This window comes from Carcharodon carcharias, chromosome 23 (genome assembly GCF_017639515.1).
Source record: "Carcharodon carcharias isolate sCarCar2 chromosome 23, sCarCar2.pri, whole genome shotgun sequence".
NCBI lineage: Eukaryota > Metazoa > Chordata > Chondrichthyes > Lamniformes > Lamnidae > Carcharodon > Carcharodon carcharias.
Window position 1 is genome coordinate 41,050,464 of NC_054489.1, and position 22,909 is coordinate 41,073,372.

The 22,909-nt window shown below is 41.1% G+C and overlaps 1 protein-coding gene across 5 annotated transcripts in view; it reads left to right on the forward strand.

The window, feature by feature from the left end:
- The window catches only part of LOC121268930 (vesicle-fusing ATPase), a 249,069-nt gene that overhangs the window by 217,760 nt on the left and 8,400 nt on the right, over positions 1-22,909 (forward strand). For all 5 annotated transcript variants that reach the window (XM_041173206.1, XM_041173204.1, XM_041173203.1 and 2 more), the window contains exon 20: positions 22,121-22,176. In XM_041173206.1, coding sequence (XP_041029140.1) covers positions 22,121-22,176 — 56 coding nt within the window. The remainder of the gene's footprint in view (positions 1-22,120; positions 22,177-22,909) is intronic.

Below are 22,909 nucleotides of genomic sequence, written 5' to 3' on the forward strand. Positions count from 1 at the left end.
TAAGCTTTGTACTTATATTGTGACCTAGAGCCATTACAGTTGACTTCATGTATCTGTTGCAGTCTAAACTTTGCATCAGTAAGATCTTCTCACTGCTTTTTGCCCTGTGACTGACCTTATTTGGTTCCAAAGATACTGGAGAAAAGTAAAATATTTTTCAGGTAATACTTGCTTTTTAACTATCTACCGCTGAGTTAAGCTGATTACATTTTACATCTGATCAAGCCATGTAGAGAAATGCTCTGTGTCATTTGCACTTAAATTCAAATAATTAGTTATCTAATTTTCTCAGTTAAAAGCCCCTCTCCATTTTGGTTTCTTGTACTATTTGCTTTTCTAATTGCTTGCTGTACCTGGTGTTCAGTGACTGTACAAAAAAATTCTGCAAGCTGGATTTGGATGGCTACAAAGCAACATACTCTACAGTGGAATAAGCACTTGCATTGTTGTGAAGCAATTTATAATTTGAGTAGGTTTAGAATTACTGGCTGTCCATAAGATTGTGTGTGACCTAGAGCTACATAGATCCTACATAAAAGCATGAGGGGTGAGTTGGCCACGATAGATTTGGGAACTTCATTAAAGGCATGATGGCAGATAGACAATGGCTAATAATTAAGCACTGAATGCATGTATTGCAACAGTTATGCATTCCTTTGTGGCGTAAAAACACAACAGGAAAAGCGGCCATACTGTGGTTAACAAAAGACATTAAGGATATAGTATTAGTTGCAAAGGGGAGTCATATAAAGTTGCTAGAAAAAGTAGCAAGCCTGAGGATTGAGAGCAGTTTAGAATTCAATAAAGGAGGACCAAGAGATTGATTAAGAGGAGAAAAATAGAGTATGAGAGTAAACTTGCAAGGAACATAAAAGTAGACTGCAAAAGCTTCTGTAAATATGTCAAAAGAAAGAGATTAGTCCAAAATGGGAGAATTTATAACAGAGGACAAGGAAATGGCAGAGCAATTTAACAACTACTTTAGTTCTTCCTTCACGGAGGAAGACACAAATAACTTCCCAGAAATGCTCAGGAACCAAGGGTCTACAGAGAAGGAGGAAGTGAAGGAAATTATATTACTAAAAAATTAGTGCTGGTGAAATTAATGGGACTGAAAGCCAATAAATCCCCAGGGCCTGGTGATCTAAATCCCAGAATACTAAAGGAGGTGGCCATAGAAATAGTGGATACGTTGGCTGTCATCTTCCAAAATTCTATAGATTCTGGAACATTCCTGACAGACTGGAGGGTGGCAATGTAACCCCACTATTTTAAAAAAAAAAGAGGGAGGGAGAAAACACAGAATTATATACCGGTTAGCCTAACATTGGTAATAAGGAAAATGCTAGCGTCAATTATAAAGGATGTCATAGCGGGACACTTAGAAAATATCAACGGCATTAGACAAAGTCAACATGGATTTATGAAAGAGAAATCATGTTTGACAAACCTCCTGGAGTTCTTTGAGGAAGTAATTAGCAGAATAGATAAAGGAGAACCAGTGGATGTGGTGTATTTGGATTTTCAGAAAGCTTTTGATAAAGTCCCGCAAACGAGCTTAGTGTGTAAAATTAAAGCACATGGGATTGGGAGTAATATATTGACATGGATTTAGAATTGGTTAACAGAGTAGGAATAAATGAGTCTTTTTTGGAGTGGCAGGCGGTAACAAGTGGGGTAATGCAAGGATCAGTGTTTGGGCCCCAGCTATTCATAAGGTATATCAATGATTTGGATGAGGGAACCAAATGTATTATTTCCAAATTTGCTAATGACATAAAACTAGATGGGGATGGGAGTGGTGATGAAGATGTTAAGAGGCTTCAAGGTGATTTAGACAATTTGAGTGAGTGGGCAAATACATGGCAGACGCAGCACAATATGGATAAGTGTGAAGCTATCCACTTCAGTAGGAAAAGCAGAATGGCAGAGTATTGTTTAAATAGCGATAGATTGGGAAATGTTGATGCACAAAGGGACCTTGTACACCGATCACTGAAAGCAAGCATGCAAGTGCAGAAAGCAGTTAGGAAGGCAAATGGTATGTTAGCCTTCATTGCGAGAGGACTTGGGTACAAGAGCAAGAATGTCTTGCTGTAGCTATACAGGGCCTTGGTGAGACCACACCTGGAGCATTGTGTGCTGTTTTGGTCGTCTTACCAGAGAAAGGATATACATGCCGAGAGTGTGCAGCGAAGGTTCATCAGACTGATTCTTGGAATGGCAGGATTATCTAATGAGAGATTGGGTCGACTACTGTCTGTATTCACCGGAGTTTAGAGGGGACCTCATTGAAACATAAAATTCTGACAGGTTGGGACCGACTGGATGCAGGGATGATGTTTCCTCTGGCTTGGGCATCTAGAACAAGGGGTCACAGTCTCAAGATATGGGGTAGGAGATGAGTTGAAATTTCTTCACTCAGGGTGGTGAACCTGTGGAATTCTCTACCACAGAAGGTTGTGGAAGCCAAATCACTGAATATATTTAAGAAGGAAGTAGATTTCTAGACTCTAAAGGCATCGAGGGATATCAGGAGAGAGCAGGAGTATGGTGTTGAGATAAAGAATCAGCCATGATCATATAGAATGGTGGAGCAGGCTCAAGGGGCCAAATGACCTACCACTGCTTCTAGTTTCTGTTTCTATATTTCTGAACTTGAGCTCATCCAAAACGCTGCTGCCTAAATCCATATCACACATAAGGCAGGATTTTCCCTGCTGGGTCTGACTCCTCCCACCAATCTGACGTGTTGGGGGAAGCCCCACTACAGGGATGCCTGTGGCTGCTGCTACACCTGCCTCTAGCTTGGTCCCTTGGCTTGCAGCCAGGAGGCCGCCAAGCATCTAAATTGGCCCCCACCAATTGTGGGAACCTGGAGGTTGGCTGGAAAATTCCAGTCGAACTCCTTTAAATGATTATTAAGTGGCCGTTAAAAACTTGTATTACATGCAGGTGGGTAGCCCTGCCTCCCCCACCCACCCATTCCACCTCTGCAGATGTGGCCTGGGAGCAGGATGGAACTGGGGAACTGGCACACAAGGCTGTTGGCGCTGTTTTTAGTGCATGCCCAACTCCAATCCTGTCCCTGTCTGGGGCTAAAAGTCAAACCACAAGTCCTGTTTATACATTGCCCCTGTTGGCTGACCTGCTTTCCGTCCCAGTCCAGCAACATCTCAATTTTAAATTGTTAGCCTTGTTTTCAAATTACAGTTGCTGCATCTTGTCTTGAATATTTAAAAGCTGATTTTATTTGTGATTGCTGCAGTGTTTTGAACACCTGAGACCTGGAAGTACTCTAAAAGACTCCTGTTTGGTCTGAGTTTAGTCTCAGATCATTCTTTTTGCCCCAAACTGTCCTCCAACTTGGGAAGTTTGAAGAGCTGACTTTTGGAAGAGGAGTGTAGAATTTTTAGTGTGGGTATCATCCATGCGTAGAAACTAGATTTTCATTTTTTTGTGTGCTGCAGGGTCTAGCTCTGTGTGTATGTGAGTCTTGTATTTTTTGACTGTGAAGATCTGATGTTTTTTGCTATGGTGAGGGATGGTTCTGGAGAACGTGTGCACACATGCACAACCCGAGCTACAAAATATTGAACTCCTCTATACACGTGTTTACCCTCCCCACCCCTGCTTTTCAAACCCCTTACAGTATATTGTTTAAAAAAAGACCATTGACTAAACAAGACTGCCCAGACACCACAAAGTGGCACTGCGCATGGAAAAATCGAGAGCCAAAGCCCTGCAGAACACACACAATTGAGACTCCAGTACACACACACTGGAAGATTCTTGTACACAAACATTCCAATCCCAAAATCAGCATGACTTGTATTCCCTCAAATATAGAAGATTGCGAGGTGACCTGATAAGGTTGTTTGAAATGTTAAATGGATTTGACAGGGTAGGTACAGAAACTATTTCCTACAGTGGAGAAATCCACAACAAGGGGATACAATAAAACTAGAACTAATAAGATGTGAAATCATGAAGCACTTTTTAAACAAAAGGTAGTAGAAATCTGGAACCCTCTCCCAAAAAAAAAGGTGGTGGATGCTGGATCAATTGAGCTTTCAAGACTGATAATGTCTTACTAGGCAAGGATATCCAGGGATATGGAGCTAAGACAGGTAAATGGAGTTGAAGTCCAGATCACTGATGATCTCTCTGATTGGGGAAGCAGGCTTGAGGAACCAAATGACCAACTCCTATTTAGTGCAGAAAGGATGCTCCCTGACTGAATTTAAACCAATTTAATCAGGCAACAACCTTTTCTAGTTCTTCAGGCCCAGGTGCTTTAAAGGGCTGCAGCTGAACCATAGTTAAAATCAGCTTTACGGCTTCAAGATGAGCAACAAGGGATGGATGCAAGGACCTCACAGGTTGGATTTAGCCTGTAGGCCAAGTTTGGACAGTCCTGAATTGGAGGTTAATTGTTTGGTTTGTGCTCTCTTCAGTTAGCAGATAAATTCCTAGCTCCAGGTCAGAAAAATCCAGTGTAATTCATTTGCCTTTCCTCTACTTTACAAAAGAAAACTTCTGGCGCTTTGTGTGAATGACTCAAAACCTTTGTATTCTAATGTATTAAAAATCTTGCATCTCCATGCTGTTCGTGTTGACAAAAGTAAGGTTTTGTAATACAAAATTGATGAAAGGTCACTGACCTAAAATGTCAACAGTTTCTCTCTCCATTGGTGCTGCCAGATGTGCTGAGTATTTCCAGCTTATTCTGTTTTTAAGTAGTTATAATGTTTTTGTCACATTCTAATTACTTCACCATCATAAATTCCTACTTCAAAATGCCCATGTCAAAGTGTAATTATAATTCAAGTTCTTTAACAATGAGAGTTTGGTTCAGATTGTTCATAATTCACTGTTTCTTCCTGAATTTGAGACTGTCCACACGTATTTTACTTAAAACCCTTGCAGCTAGCAGAGAAAACTTTCATGTCATCATTCTGGGCTGGATTTGAACCCATGTGCTAGGTGAAAGGTACAAAGCCTAATCCACTGCACTCTGCATTTCCACCAAGGGTAATTGTTAAGTAAACAGTATTGAGCCATTCTCTGTGTAATTGTTAAAAGCAAAATACTGCGGTTGCTGGAAATCTGAAACAAAAACAGAAACTGCTAGAAAAGCTCAGCAGGTCTAATAGCATCTGTGGAGAGAAAGACAGAGTTAATGTTTCAGAGCTAAAGAGAAGTAAAAATGTGATGAAATTTATCCTGTTTAAGGGGGGCGGGGTGGAGCAGTTAAAGCTGGATAGAAAGCCAGCGATAGGTGGAGGCAAAGGAGAGATTGACAAAGATGTCATGAACAAAAGGACAAAGGGGTGTTAATGATAGTGGTACTGACTAAAGGAGGTGCTGATGGTTGCATTAAGGTCAGAAAGCAGAATAAGGGGTCAAGGGTAAGCACTCTGGAAAGAACAACATGAACAAGTGACAGATGGCCCGGGTGGGGTGGAGGGGGTGGGTACGGTGGTGGGAAAAAAGATTGAAAATAGGATAAAAGGTGGAGATAAAACAATGAATAAAGCTGAAAATAAATAAAAATAGGTGGATAAAAATAAAAAATGAAAAAATAGAAATGAATATTGAAAAAAGGGGATTTAAAAAAAGTGAGGATGGAGGAGAGAGTTCATGGTCTAAAGTTGTTGAACTTAATGTTAAGTCCGGAAGGCTGTAAAGTGCCTAATCAGAAGATGCTGAGGTGCTGTTCCTCCAGTTTGCATTGGGCTTCACTGGAACATTGCAGCAGGTGAAGGGGGGACGTGTAGGCATGAGAGCAGGATGTTGTGCTGAAATGGCTAGCATTTCCCTCCGGAGCAGCCTGGTCCACTCCTCCATCACCCCCAAAGCCTCATCCCCCTCCGGCACTTTCCCATGCAATTGCAGAAGGTGCAACACCTGCCCCTTTACCTTCCTCCTCACTGTCCAAGGGCCCAAATGCTCCTTTCAAATTAAATATCACTTCCTTTGCACCTCCTTCAATTTAGTCTACTGCATCGCTGCTCCCAGTGCAGCCTCCTCTACATTGGAGAGACCAATACTTTTGGTCTGTCTGCAAGCATGGCCCAGACTTCCCTGTTGCTTGCCATTTCAACTCACCATCCTACTCCCATGCCCACGTGTCAGTCCTTGGCCTGCTGCAATGTTCCCGAGCAGCCCAACGCAAACTGGAGAAATAGCACCTCATCTTCCGATTAGGCCTTCTGGACTTAACATTGAGTCCAACAACTTCAGACCATGAACTCTTTCTTCCATCCTCACCCCCTTTTTATCCCCTTTTTTCAATATTCATTTTTTTTATCCAATTTTATTTATTTATTTTCATTTTTGTTCATTGCTTTATCCCCACGTTTTATCCTATTTTCGATCTTTGTTCCCACCGCTGAGCCCTCCCCCCCGCCCCACCCCCACTAGGACCATCTGTCACTTGTTTATGTTGTTCTTTCCAGAGTGCTTACCCTTGTCCCCCTATTCTGCTTTTTGACCTTAATGCCACCATCAGCACCTCCTTTAGCCAGTACCACTACCATTAACATCCCTTTGTCCTTTTGTTCAATAGCTCTGGAATTAAAACTAATACTTTGCAAGGAAGTTTTAAATAATGTTTCCTTTTGTATTTTTTTTCTCACTGTAGGAGAAGATGACCACAATCCCCCTTAGAAATTTGAAACTTAATTTTTGTCTCAGGAGTTTCAAATTGACTAGTTTCTTGGAGCATGGGAACAGCAGGAGGCTATTTTTCCCCTCACCTGTTTGACCATTCAATGAGATCATGGCTGATCTGTGATGTAATTCCATATACCTGCATTTGCCTCATATCCCTTTGTACTTATAGTACAATCTATCAATCTCAGACTTAAAATTAATAATTGATCTTGCATCGATTGCACCTGTAGAAGAGTTTAAAATTTTTCCCACCCTTTATGCATTGAAGTTTGTCCTAATTTCACTTTGTTCTAATTTTTGGGCTATGTCCCTTAGTATTAGACTCCCCAACTAGTGGAAAGTGTTGTTCTCTATCTACGCTATCTGTTCTCCTTAATGCCTTGAAAACTTTGATCAAAACACCGATTAATCTTCTAAACTTCAAGGAATGCAACCCTAGTTTGTGTAATCTCTCCTTGTAATTTCACCCTTGAGTCCAGGTATCATTCAGGTAAATTTATGCTGCTCTCCTTCCAAGGCCAATGTACCCTTCCTAATGTACAGTGTCCAGAAGTGCTCACTTCAAGTGTGATTTAGCCAGATGTTGCTGCAGCATGACTTCTACCCTTATTGTTTTCTAGCCTTCTAGATATAAAGCTCAGTATTCCATTAACTTTTTTGATTATTTTCTGTTAATGACATTTTAATGATCCATCTAGCCCCAAGTCATTTTGGACCTGCACTCGTTTCAGCTTTTCACCATTTAGAAAGTGCTAATTCTATCTTTTTTTGGGTCCGAAGACAGTAACCTCACATTTTCATAAATTGAAATCCATTTGCCAGAACTTGACCCATTCTCATAATCCATCAATACCTGTTTGCAATTTTATGCTTTCATCAACACTGCTCACAATGTCATCAATTTTTGTGTCATCAACCTTTCTACACCATCATCTTAGTCATTAATAAGTACAGTGAATAGTTGAGGCCCCAAAAGAGATGCTTGTGGAACACCATTAGTCTCATCCTGCCCTTTTTCTCTGTCTCCTACGCTCAGCCAATTTCCTAACCAGGTCAGTAATTTACCTTCAATTTCATGAGCTTGAATTTAAGCTAGCAGGCACTTTTGAGGAACTTTATGAAATACCTTCTGGAAGTCTACGTAATTAACATCCATCGGCATTATTCTGTTCAATACTTTAGTTATCTCTTCAAAAATTCAATCAGATTCGTCAGGCATGACCTATCCTTTACAAATCCATGCTGGCTGTCTCTGATCAGCTGAAAATTTTCAAGGTGTTCAGTCGTCCTATCCTTAGTGCTAAACTCATGAAATTTCCCGACAACAGATGTTAGGCCAACTGGTCTATAATTCCCTGATTTTCCTCCTCACTTTCCTTAAATAGCAGTGTGATATTCACAATTTTCCAATATAATGGAATGGTTCCCGACTCAGGAGAACTTTGAAATTATATGATGAATCTGATTGAATTTTTGAAGAGACAACTAAAGTATTGGACAGAGGAATGCCTATGGATGTTAATTATGTACACTTCCAAAAGGCATTTCATAAAGTTCCTCAAAAGTGCCTGCTAGCTTAAATTCAAGCTCATGGAACTGAAGGCAAATTATTGACCTACAATGTTCTCACCACCTTCCTTTGAAACGTTCGCATGAAAATCATCTTGTCCTGGAGGTTCGGCATTCTTTTTCTTCATCACGGTTGCTTTGATTACTTTAATTTCAGTGAGTCCCTTGTGTCTTATTCAATTTTAGTTTCCTTGGGATGTCCGGCATGCTGACCCCTTCCTCGGCTGTAAATACTGACATAAAGTAATTATTCAAGAAAACTTCTATTTCCTTATTTTTATTGTCAAAATGATCATTCAAGAGTTCTATGTTGCTCCTGACCACCTTATTTTTCCTAATATAATTGTAAACTGTTTTATGTGGATTTTGATATCCCTTGCAAATTTATTTTCATACTCCTTTTTGTACCGCTATCTGTTTTGGCAACTGCTATTATTAGTTATATCCTTCCCATTCAAAAGGATTGGTTCCAATATTGACTGAATCAGTTTCATTGTTAAATCTAATATGGCACGTTCCTTGGTTCCAGGACATTTTGTTGCAGAAAACGAGCTCTATTAGCGAGGTAATTAACTAGTGTGTATCCAAGGTAGTCTGTTTATCCCAAACATTCTGGACATTAAAATTCCCTGCTAAATACCACTCTGCCTGCTTGTCTAATCTCTATATTTGTACAATCTATCGCTTAGCTGTGACCAGTTGGCCTATTCACAACTCCCACTACAGTCTTAATTCCATTTTTATTTATTGATTTGTAATGTCTCCATTGCTGCTTGTTTCTCATTATATCTTCTCGACATTGAAATTATTTCACCCTTAATCACTAAGGCAGCTGAGATACCGCTACCATTTTCTTATCTTTCCTGTAGACTTTATAACGCTCTATTTAGCTTCTATTCCTGACCACCTTGCAGCCATGTCGCAGTAATGGCCAAATCATATCCTCAAAGTTGAATTTGTGCCTGCAATTCATTTAGTATGTTCCTTATATTCTGTGATTGTATAAAGAATGCTTACTTGTGCCACACACCCGAACCTGTCCTTCAGCTCTAATGTTTTCAACACGTTTCTTCTCTCTCCAGGTTTCATAACTTCACATCTTGTAGTTTTTCCTGTAGTGCCTAAAGCATGATTTCTGACTGTTGCCCTACTCTATTCCTTTTGCTTGTTTTTGAATTCTTAAAGATACTACCTTTCCCAACTCAATTACCTTCCATTTAGTAGTTTATCTTTTCCACCAGGATTCCTGGTCCCAACCCAGTTCAGGTAGTGCCTGGCCCAACAATACAATCCCTTCCTGTCCCAGTTCAGGGACAGATATCCTATGAAGAATAACCACTGTTTCCCACACCACTCCTTCACCTGTTCACTTTCCTTGTCGACTTATCCCTGTGGCAATTTGCATGTGGCATGAGTAATAATCCAGAAATTATAACCCTTATGGTCCTATTCTTTTAAGTTAGTTCCTTGTTCCTGGTATACTTAAACATGACCTCTTGCCTATTTTTTCTTTAGAGTCTTGATGGACTAAAAACAAACTACCCCTAATTCAGCAGGAATAGTTTTACTGGGGCAGGCTTAAGAATGATTAATTTGGGTAAATATCGCTTTTGTGCTCTGCAGGAAGAAATCAGTGGCCAGCTCTCTCCAAGTTTCCGAGACATTGTGCTATCTCTATGGCAGAGCTGTACAGATGAGGAATGTCTTAAGTTAATTTACGGGTCTCTGCTACACGACTCCCTTGGAAAGAATAGAGTTTTGCTCAGTGTTGCTATGCTAGAAAAAGGGAGTTGGGCTAGGTAGGGGATGTCCGTCACCAAGCCGCTCTAGTCCAGGGGTTCCTGCTGGAAAGTTTGTATTTAATACAGAAAATGTATAGGCAGGCAGTTACCATCTGTAAAGAGGAAAGACCAGCTGTTGTTTTGGCTTCCCATTTCATGTGAAGGGCACATACCCCAATGTTAACAAGATGTTAGATCTGTTCCATATTTCTATAATTGTCTTTCTGTTGCCACTCTTACGGATTTTCAGTTCTGTTTCTTTTTATCTGTAATGGACACAGAATGATGGGCAGACTAGACTTGGCTTTGCCCTCCCTCTCCCACCAAAATTATATTCAAGCAGTTCTCTGGTGCTCAGCACACTCTAGCATTAACAAAGCCCTCATGATTGGATGATTCAGGAGTGGCTGACAGCTTAAAAAACTACCTTTGCTAGAGTTAGTATCTTCGAGAGGAAGAGAAAAAGGGAAGAAATCGAAAAGAGGGAAGAAATCTGCTCTGAGAAGTCAAAATGTTGAAAATCCAATATATTTGTCATAAACACATGTTGAGCATATGCTACAGCAGCTACCTTCATGATAGCTGAGTTTTAAGCTTATTGACTTGGGCTTTGATTTCTTAAGCAATCAGATGTGATTTGTTTTCCAACCAAAAATTGTCTGAGCTAATCTGGAGAGTTTCCCAAACCAAACCAATTTAACCACTCCAAGTTCAAGCTAAAATTGCAGTAACGCTGCCTGAAGGCACCCTCATTTGATACTAAATGTAGATCAGTGCCAATGAAAAGATGTGCGTGTTTATCCGAGGCAGATGAGTTCAATTTTTTTGTGTTTTTGAGCTGCTCTAACAATATGAATAACAATTTTGTAGCAGGAAAAAGCAGTTACTCAAATGGACCCTTGTAGTCCAGCAGGTGTGGACAGCCCCACCTGGAGCTTTCAAAGAAAGGAGAAGAGAAACCAATTTTCAACTGTTAGCTTCCCACAAACATCTATTTCAGGCTTTGGTTCAATGTGAATTAAGATTTAGCAATAAGGTTGCCTGCATTCAAATAGATGGCAAGGCCTCAATTGGTTGCCTAATTCACTCCAGTTGAAACCTGAAATCGTATTGCCTGTACTTCTTGCATATCTTGTGTTCTGCTTTTTCCACTTGATGCACCCCTGATCACCTATAGAATCTCAAGCTCAATATCATTTGTAATGTTTCTGTTTGTTTTTTGTTGCAATTCTTTCCTTTCCTCCTCAGGCATCAGATTCTCACTGGGGTGTAGGTCCATGGGCTCAGTGTGATAATTCACCCAAGTGCCAATTCTTTGCTCCATTTTGTGTGGGCATGCTGTTCTATGCAAAGCTGGGTAGCATTACTGTTGAGCCCAATTCTGTCCTTAGCAGACTTCCACAATTGCAATCTTGGGCAATGTCACTAGAATGTACTCCAAGAACAGACCTTGGCTAATGTTCCCTCCTTAAGCCAGGGTGTTGATTCCATTTCAAAAGCAAAATAATGTGGATGTTGTAAACCTGAAACCACAGCAAAAAAATGCTGGAAAGATTTAGTAGATCTGGTAGCATCTGTAGAGAGAGAAACAGAGTTAATATTTCAGGTTTGTGTTCTGACGAAAGCTCTCTTTACCTCTCCTCAGATTCTACCAAATCTGCTGAGCTTTTCCAGCATTTTCTGTTCTTGCTGTTGACTTCAGTTGTCATAAGGGACATAACATGCTACCCGAGCTCTGATCACCTAGTGTAACCCAAACTAGCAATCCGATCTGAGACCTATTAATCTGTGTGGCTCAGTTATTCAGTATTTTTGCCAATGTACCAATGGGGGAGTGTTTTTTTTTGGGAGCTAACATCAACCTGACTGCTATGGCACACACTTGCACAGAAACCCCTTTGTAATTGGATGCTTGGGTAACTTCAAGCCAAGCTGTTCCATAAGTAGATTTGGCACTGTTTGCCCCTCTCTCACAATACACATTTTTCAAAATTGCAAGTTAAACCACAATGCTAAACAATGCCAGTGGCATAAATCATTAATTCCAATTTTAATTACAATTAAAGTGCAAATTTTGTAAACCACATTTGATTTTGACCTTGTAAGCAAGAGATTCTACGTGGTTTACAGCACTTTATGGCGAACCCTTTATGTAATGATTGCAAGAGTCGACAAGATGTAGACTTGTATGTATGCTACAGAAATCTACTGTAATTTCATGAGAATAAGTATTAGAGTATATGTTTATGGTTTAATAATTGCAGATTATTCCGAGGTTATGGTTGTGAAACATTTCCAGGTACCTTGCATCTCTCCAGATCTAAGTCCACTGAAGCACAAGTTCTTGTTTGAACAGAGATCAGTGAAGTTTGTTTAAAAGCATTTAGGGAAAATATGTTGTATTGAGGTGCATCTGGGTATGTTAATTGTGTTAAAGTGCCTCTAAGTGTGTGTTTATTTTTCTTTTAAATCAAGAAAAGGTTGTGCTTGTTGGGTGTGTTCATAAAATATTTTGAATTACAAAAAGTGCTTTGTTTGTGTGTTTAGTTAGTGTATGCTTTGAGCAGAACCATGGTTTTGTGGTTTGCATGGAAATATAGACATTTGTGAAATGTAACTGCTGGTTTAAGGATCTCCTTTTTTTATAAATGCTATTGTCCTAATCCAGTGACCCTAATTATAGAGAATAATGGTGTCTTTTATATATTTTGCATCTACATGCTGCCCCTTGGTGACATCATCTGAAAACATAACGTTAGTTTTCATGTGTACGTTGGTGACATCCAATTCTACCTTACCACCACCTCTTTTGACTCCACCACTGTTGCTAAATTTTCAGACGGCTTATCCAACATTCAGTACTAGATGAGCAGAAATATCCTCCAATTAAACACTGGGAAGACTGAAACCATTGTTTTTGGTCCCCACTCCACACCCTGTTCCCCTAGCTACTGACTCCACCCTTCTTCCTGGCAACAGAGCGAGACTAAACCAGTCTGTTCATAAACCTGATGTCATATTTGACCCCAAGGTTAGCTTCTGACCACATATTTGTACTATCATTAATACTGTATATTTCTGCCTCCCTAACTGGGAGCCTGTCATCCTTGTCTGAGCTCATCAGCTGCTAAATCCTCATTCATACCTTTTTTTTTACCTTTAGACTTGACTATTCCAATGCACTCCTGGCTGGTCTTCCACATTCTGCCTGTTGTAAACTTCAAGGTCTCTAACCCTCTCAGCCCATGTCTTAACTCTCACCAAGTCCCATTCACCTATCACCCGTGTGCTCACTGACCTACATTGGTTCTGAATCAAAGACGGTCTTGATTTTAAAATTCTCACCCTTTCTTTCAAATCGGTTTATGGGTTTGCCTCTTCCTATCTTCTAATCTCCTTCAGCCCCACAACCCTCTGTTTATCTAATTCTGGCCCCTTGTGCATCCCCGATTTTAATCTCTCCAGCACAGGTGGCTGTGCCTTCAGTTGCATAGGCAATTTCTTCCCTGCTCCTCTACGCCTCTCTACCTTGATTTCCTCCTAAGACACTTTTTAGAGCATAACTGTCACCAAGTTTTTTTTCCCCTTATTTGACTAGGTGTCATTTTATTTTTATGTTACTACTGTAAAGTGTCATGGGATATCCATTATGTTAAAGGTGCTAAATGAATATATGTTATTTTAGGCAAGGTTATCAGGTTTCCATTTGACAGGAAAATGGGGAGCAGCACAAATTATGATGACCAAAAGGCAGAATTTTTTTGCAAATTAATCATCTTAAGTAATTTTGACTTAGTCACCATAAGTCACATAAATCACTGGCTTATTTGTCTAGTAGATCTAAGTTTTGGTTTTAAATGCTCATGTATGTTACTATCTTTCACACTATTTTAAATAGTTGCTGTGTCTTATCACACGGATCTCTTGGCCTTGCTTATTCTTCTTCAGGTGCACTGCCCCACCTTAATCTAGCAGTTGTGATGGCCCGTGCCCTTTCGGAAAAATCTGTATTGGGAAAAGCCTATATTTCCTTTAGTGCAATGTTCCTTTAAGGCAAAGGTGGGCTGGAGAGTAATTTGAAAGTGTAGTTAATTGCTTTCCTGTTTGACATTATTAGATTCCAAGAAATGCCCATGTGACCTGAGCTTTCCATGGGGATGAACAGCTCAGAAGCAGAAATAGAAAGCTAAGTGCAGTGGGATTGGGTGAGTCTGTGTTTTCTGTTTTGCAATTCAGAACATATTGAGAACTCGTTAAAAAGGAAACAAGCAAGGTTTTCTCCGAATGGAACGGTTTTCTCCGAATGGAACAGTTTTCTGTTTGGCAGCCTTTGAACGGATCCTAGTGTTGAAGCAGGTATCTAAAAATAGAGCATAGACTAGGCTACTGTGTGTCTTGCACACTTGTAAAGAGCAGAGAGCTGAATACAGGAAGGACAACAGATTTTGGATTGAGCAAGATTTTTTGCTGCTGTTTCAGTGTTGCCAGAGTCCACCAAACTGTCTGAAAGGGGAGGAGAAGGGAGTTTCTGGGGCTTCTGTGCTTCCAGGGCTGCCGGTGGTAACAGTGTCCAGGGACTTCAGATGGAATACAGCTGCTGGTTAATGTGACTCAAGGGTTGAAAGGGTTAAGTAGGAAGTGATTGATTTTGCGTAGCGAAGGCCGAATTGGAAAGACTGTCAGATTACATTTGGTCCTACATTTGTGCGGGAAATAATGTGACCACTTGTAACTACGTGAGGCGCATCTTTTTGTTAGCTATTTAAAGTGAAATTTACTTGTTTGAAATATCCTTTGCAGTTAATGAATGTTTAAGTTGTTTTGATCTTAGTTGGTTTGTTGCAGTAACAGTTTTAAAAAGTGAAATCTTTTCTATTGGTGTTCTTTCCATTGGCTTCATGGGGATTCCATTTTTTTTAACTTATCGACCTTCACAGGGATCGTCATACAGTATAAACATCTAGGCAAGCAGTGTGTATGCACAATCTGGAAAACAATCCTCTAATTTTAAAATTACACCAATAATATTCACTATGTAACAGAAGATTAGAAACTGCACTTTATATGTGTGTATATTTCCCGTCACCTATTACAGTATTCTGAAGCATGCTGTTGCCATAATTCATCCTTCTAGTTAGCAGCTGAATCTCTCAAAAGCTCAGAACTCTCACCTAGGCCCATAAGGCTGATGATGTGGGACCACAAGATCAGGAATCAGACAGGCCCTGTGAATGAAATATCTGGCATCACCATGCCATACAACATGAACTGGAAGCTGAAGGATAACCTGATGTGGGACTGTGGAGAGACCGTTCAAGCCATGGAGCATCTGGTGAACCATTGCTTGCTAGGAAACTTTCCTGCTGGAATAAATTACATTTACCCAGTGTACCTAGAGGACGCAGAGTGGAATGTTCAACTTGTACACCAACATTTAATGTTGCTTTTCCAGCTACCTTGCTGTTATCTGAATAGAAAATGTATGCCTTCACCTTTGCCAATTATCGGATGTCGACAGACATCTTCCAGGTAAAATTTCTGTTTCTTCATGCCTGATTCTCAAAATTGTGAGATCCTAGCCCCTGATAATCTGTTCAATTAAAATCAATGAATGAGGAGTCACAGATCAATAATATACAATTTGACAATATGCACTTCCATCATATGCCAGGAATGCAGAAGCTTACCTCAGCACTTGTTTATCAAACATTGCACTGTATTTACTTATATCCCTTCTCATTGCTGTGTGCTATAATACACATACCCACTGTTACAGCAGTGTCCATAGTGACTTTGCTAAACAGTGCTCTCCAGTGAGAGTTTCTAGTTTCTTGGTGACCACAGGAGATAATGCTGAGCGATATGTTGAGATGAATGGTTGAAACTTTCATGTTTTTTAAAATAGCTATGCGCCATTGCTTTTTAATCTCTTCTTCCTGATCTGACTTCAGGACAGTTAGAGAGCCAAGTATTTATTATTCAGCAGTCTGGAATATGAAAAATACTTGATTAGGAAACATGCTGTTAAACGCAACATTAAAATCATCTGCATTCAAGTCCTGATCAGCATGTTATTGATGGCTTTATGCCCATTGCAGGAATGTTAGGCGGCAAATGCTTTGTGTTCTGTCCCTGGATATTAAGCATTGGCTTCTGTCCATATATGAAAATTATCAATTATCTCCAGTTTGTGTTTTTGACACTTCTAACTGTTGTGGCCAGCATCACTAGTTATTTTAATAACTGTGTGTGGAGGGGGTGGGGGGGTGCAGTGTAGTGGTATTCGCACTGGAATAGTAATCCAGAGACCCAGGGTAATGCTCTGAGGACACTGGTTCGAATCCCACCAGAGCAGATGGTGGAATTTGAATTCAATAAAAATCTGGAATTAAAAGTCTAGTGATAACAATCAACAATGTTGTTAAAAACCCATCTGGTTCAGTAATGTCCTTTAGGGAAGGAAGTCTGCCACCCTTACCTGGTCTGGCCTACATGTGAATCTAGATCTACCTCAATGTGGTTAACTCTTAAATGCTTTCTGATATGGCCTAGCAAGCCATTCAGTTGTATCATACCACTAGAAAATCAAAAAGGAATGAAATCGGATGGACCATCCGGCACTGGAAACAACAATGCAAACCTGTCAACCCTGCAAAGTCCTCCTTAATAACATCTGGAGGCTTGTGCCAAAATTAGGAGAGCTGTCTCACAGACTAGTCAAGCAACAGCCTGACATAGTCATCTTCACGGAATTATGGAATTATATCTTACAGATCATGTCCCAGATACCACCATTGCCATCCTTGGGTATGTCCTGTTCCACCGGAAGAACAGACCCAGCATAGGTGGCAGCACAGTGGCATACAGTCAGGAGGGAGTTGCCCTGGGAGTCCTCAACATCGATTCTGGGCCCCATGAAGTCTCATGGCATCAGGCCAAACATGGGTAAAGAAACCTGCTGATTACCATATACCGCATCTTCTCCCCCACCTTGCCCTCAGCTGATGAATCAGTACTCCTAATCTGTGGAATTCACCACCTCAGAGTGCAGTGGATGCCAGGACGCTGAATAAATTTAAGGAGGAGATAGACAGATTTTTAATTGGTGACTGGTTGAAAGGTTATGGGGAGAGGGCGGGAAATTGGAGTTGAGGCCGAAATGAGATCAGCCATGATCGTATTGAATGGCGGGGCAGGCTCGAGGGGCGGAATTGCTTACTCCTGCTCTTAGTTCTTATGTACATGTGAAAAATACTTGGAGGGAGCACTGAGGGTGGCAAGGGTGCAGAATGTACTTTGGGCTTGTCAATGACACTGCCCATTACCAAGAGTGTCTCGGTAGCACCACTACAGTCCGAGCTGGCCGAGTGCGAAAAGACATAGCTGCTAGACTGGGTCTGCAGCAGGTGGTGAGGGAAAAACATACTTGACATCATCTGCACCAACCTCCCTGCTGCAGATGCATCTGTCCATGACAGTCCACAGTCCTAGTGGAGAGAGAGCCACATTTTCACATTGAGAATGCCCTGCAATGTGCTAAATTGGATAGTTCTAGAACAGATATAGTTAACCAAAACTGGGCAACCATGAGGTGCTGTGGGCAATCAGCAGCAGCAGAATTGTATTCAACCACAATCTGTAACCTCATGGCCTGGCATATCCCCTACTGTACCATCGCCACCAAGCCAGGGAATCAACCCTGATTCAATGAGGAGTGCATGAGGACATGCCAGGAGCAGCACCAGGCATACCTAAAAATGAGGTGCCAACCTCATGAAGCTACAACAAGGACTACTTGTGTCAAACAGCATAAGCAGCAAGTGATAGAGCTAACCAACAAACCAGATCTAAGCTCTGCAGTCCTGCCACATCCATTCGGGAATGGTGGTGGATAATAAAACAACTCACTGGAGGAGGAGGATCCGCAAATATTTCCATCCTCAATGATGGGGCAGCCCAGTACAACAGTGCAAAAGTTAAGGCTAAAGCATTGGCTATAATCTTCAGCCAGAAGTGCTGAGTGGCTGATCCATCTCAACCTCCTCCCAAGGTCCCCAGCATCACAGATGCTAGTCTCCAGCCAAATTGATTTACTCCACGTGATATTAAGAAATGGCTGAAGGCACTGGATACTGGAAAAGCTGTGGGCCCTGACAATATTCTGGCAATTGTACTGAAGACTTGTGCTCCAGAACTAGCCATCCCCTAGCCAAACTGTTCCAGTACATTTACAACACTGGCATCTACCCAGCTATATGCCCAGGTATATCCTGTAAACAAAAAGCAGGACAAATCCAACGCGGCCAATCACCACCCCATAAGCCGCCTCTCGATCATCAGCAAAGTGGTGGAAGGGGTCATCAACAGTGCTATCAAGTGGCACTTGCTTAGCAATAACCTGCTCACTGATACTCAGTTTGGGTTCTACCAGAGTCACTCAGCTCCTGACCTCCTTACAGCCTTGGTTCAAACATGGACAAAAGAGCTGAACTCCACAGGTGAGGTGAGAGTGACAGCCTTGAATCAAGACAACATTTTACCTTGTGGCATAAAGGAGCCCTAGCAAAACTGGAGCCAATGGGAATCGGGGAAAGCTCTCTGCTGGTTGGAGTCATACCTAGCACAAAGGAAGATGGCTGTGGTTGTTGAAGGTCAGTCATCTCACTTCCAGGACATCACTGCAGGAATTCCTCAAGGTAGTGTCCTAGGCCCAACCATCTTCAGCTGCTTCATCAGTGACCTTCCTTACATCATTGGTCACTTTGTGCAATCATCAGCGAACATCCCCAATGTTCAGCACCATTCACGACTCCTCAGATACTGAAGAAGTCCATATCCCAAATGCAGCAAGACCTAGATAACATCCAGGCTTGGGCTGACAAGTGGAAGGAACATGTGTGCCACATAACTGCCAGGCAATGACCATCTCCAACAAGAGAGAATCTAACCATCGGTCCTTGACATTCAGTGGCATAACCATCACCGAATCCCACATTATCAACATCCTGGGGGTTACCATTGACCAGAAACTGAACTGGACTAGCCATATAAATACCGTGGCTACAAGAGCATGTCAGAAACCAGGAATCTTGTGGCGAGTAACTCTCTCCTCCTAGCTCCCAAAAGCCTGTTCACCATTTACAAGGCACAAGTCAGGATTGTGATGGAATACTCCCCACTTGCCTTGATGAGTGCAGCTCCAACAACAATCCAAAAGCTTGACACCATTCAGGACAAAGAAGCCAGCTTGATTGGCACCCAATCTGCAAATATTCACACCCTCCACTGCTGATGAACAGTGAAGGGTGTGAATCTACAAGATGCACTGTGGGAACCCACCAAAGTACCTTAGACAGCACCTTCCAAACCCATGACCGCAATCATCCAGAAGATAAGGGCAGCATATGCAGGGGAATACCACCACCTTCAAGCTTCCCTCCGAGCCATTCACCATCCTCATTTGGAAATATATCACCATCCCTTCACAGTCACTGGGTCAAAATCCTTGAACTCTCTAACAGCACTGTGCATGTACCTACACCACATGGACTGCAGTGGTTCAAGAAAGCAGCTCGCCATCACCTTCTCAAGGTCAATTGGGGCTGGCCAAGCCGATGACGCCCACATCCCACGAATGAAATAAAAAACTAGTAGGTTGACGAGTGTTAATGGACATAAGAACCAGGTGATGTCCAGGTACAAAATTTTTATTTTTTCCCATAAATTCTGGCTTTTCTTTCTTGCTTGAAAATTATAATTGCTAAATGGGTGCACTGTTCCTTTAACACCAATCGTCCATTAATGTGAAAGTATAGACTGCAAGGGTTAATAGGCTATTCATGACTCGGCTTTGAGACTGAACTATTTCCTCTTCTTGCCGTATTTCCGTTGGTGCGCCTTTCAGTAAGTGTCACTGGATAGCACTCAGGAGTGAGAATTTGGCCTACCCCTCTGTCTCCCCAGCCCTTACAGCTGCTCTGATTAATATGTGCTAATTCGAACATTTGAACAAGGAGCAGGAGTATGCTGTTTGCCCCCAACTCCCCCGCGCCTGTTCCACCATTTAATAAGATCATGGCTGCTCTGATAGTAACCTCAAACCTACATCCTGCCTACCCCCGATAACTTATCATGCCCTTGCTTACCAAGAATCTATCCACCTCTGCCTTCAAAATATCCAAAGACTCTGGTTCCACTGCCTTTTCAAGTTCCAAAGACTCACGACCTTCTAAGAAAAGATTTTGCCTCATCTCCATTTTAAATATGCAACCCCTTATTTTTAAAGAGTGACCCTTAGTTCTGGATTCTCCCACAAGAGGAAACACCCTCTCCACATCCACCCTGTCAAGCCCCCTCAGAACATTATCTGTTTCAATCTAGTTGCCTCTTACTCTTCTAAACTCTAGCAGATACAAGCCTAGCCTGTCCAACCTTTCCTCATGAGGCAACTCGTCCATTCCAGGTACTGGTCTGGTAAGCCCCTGCACTGCCTTCGACGTATTTACATCCTTAAATAAGGTGGCCAATACTGTATACAGTACTCCAGATGTGGTCTCACTAGTGTTCTGTATAACTGAAGCATAACTTCCTTGACTTTGTATCCAATTCCCTTCACAAATTATAACACACTATTAACTTTCCTAATTACTTGCTGTACCTGCACACTAGCCTTTTGCAATTCATGCACCAAGACGCCCAGGTCCCTCTGCATCCCAGACCCCTAAAAGTGAAATCAATCATGAAACTTTTCTGGCCTGTACAATCATAGAGTTGAGGGAAACCATTTGACCCATATTTGCTCATCCATCCTGGGTGAAAATAGTAACGTTATCCACCTTACCTATCGTATCATTTCACCATTCTCACTTCCAGTACCAAATTGGGAGCTCATTCCAAGTGATGACCATTCTGTGTGATGAAGTTGTCTTTTTCAGTCCTAAATTGGTCTTTATCTGTTTCATCCAATACCTTTGCTCAGTTTGAAATAGCCTTTTTGATTTATCCCTTATCCCGCGTTTTGTATCTTACATACTTCAATAAAGGTCTCCTCTCGGTTATTTTTTCAAGGTGAGCCCCAATTTCTCCAGCTTTCTCTCATAACCCAGGTCTGTGCTTTCACCAGTTGACCTTGAGCTTAGTTATAGACTGGTTAAAATCGTGAAGCCTATAAATTTACTTAACCAAGGAAGCACCTATGTAGCACTCATGAAGTAGTCATATGGACTCGAAACATTAACACTGTTCTCTCTGCACAGATGCTGCCAGACCTGCTGAGTTTTTCCAGCATTTTTTGTTTTTATTTCAGATTTCCAACATCCGCTGCATTTTGCTTTTATCTTAAGCGCTCATTTAACCTTGGTGAAGTTTAATCAAGTGAGAAATATGGAAATTTGATTAAGGATGAACACGAGCAGTGGTGCTATGGTTCTGTTTGAAGGGGTGGAGAGAGCATATGCATCTTGGCAGAAATTTTACTACTGCTTTGTTTATCTGATTTCTGCAATATTCACCATTAATATATTTATAGGTCAGGTTGCCCAATGTTGCGATCTGGAGTATTGTCTTAGAAGTGGGCTTTATGGGAAAGGAGGCAGTGCTACATATTCCACTGTGTGGCCTATAGATGTGTTGGCCCCTTTTCTTTTCTAGTAGCACACTTGCCTTTGAATCAGAATATTGCAAGCCCCACTCCAGATACTTGTGCAAATAATCAAGGCTGATGCAAACTGCAGTATTCAGGGAGTGCTGTCTTTTGGGTGTGATATTAAATGCAACAGCATGATAATACTCTGTCCTTGCCTACATTTATCCCTCAGCTACCATGGCAAACAGATCATCTGGTTATTATTTCTAATTGCTGTTTGTGGGACCTTATGGTGTGCAAATTAATTGGTCTGTTTGCCTACATTGCTACAATAACTACACCTCAAACATACTTAATTGGCTGTGAAGTGCTTTGCGATGTGAAAGATGCAATATAAACACAGGGTTTTCTTTTTCCTTTCAATAGATTGACTGACTGCTTAGCAGAATAATGCTGCTCAGAATATTCACTAACCATAGCAACACATCTGTCTTAATTTATATTTCAGATGGGGCCTGAGCATCGTGTGAACAAGTTTCTAGCACTGCTGAAAGAAGAAGGAAGGTTGGTTTCATTATTCCCCACTCCTATCTCATAACTTCCATATTGAGTCACTATCTTCAGAACAAGAAATTAGAGGGAACAATATTGCATGGGTGATGCTGTTTCGCTACCTTGAACAAGTGTCAAACATGAGGTTATCAGTTCCAATAAACATATATGATATCCATTTAATGAGAGAATGTAAATATGATCTCATCTGTATTCTTGGTGATATTTTAACAAGAAAAATACACATGGAGGAGCTGTAGTTTTTCCAATCAGGGCTAAGTACATAAACACAGTATGCAATATGAGAAAAAAGGATGTACTCAAAGTCTGTCATAAAACTCTCTAAGAGAGTTCAGGTAATATCTTAAACTGCAAGAGTGAGGCTTGAGTGCTTATGGATACTTGTAGTCTGTGATTAGGTTACAGCCCTCTAGTTATTGCCCCACAATCCATTATTTTTCAGAATACCTATTATGGTTAGAAGTGTAAACAATGCTAACAGTGTATTAAAGTAGTAGAGCTGAAATTACATTAGTTGGAAGCCTAAGATACTTCAATGACTAGAAAATAATAGTGGTGTGACTCGCAACAAAGTGTAATGAGGGATTTTAAATGATGGGTTTTGTTGAGATTGAAGTTGTAAGCTAGATAGGAAACAATTAGGAATACAAATTATCAATAGGTTAAATCCTTTTAAATTCTTCTCCTTGTTTTTGCATGCTTCCATAACATTCTGTTACTCCTA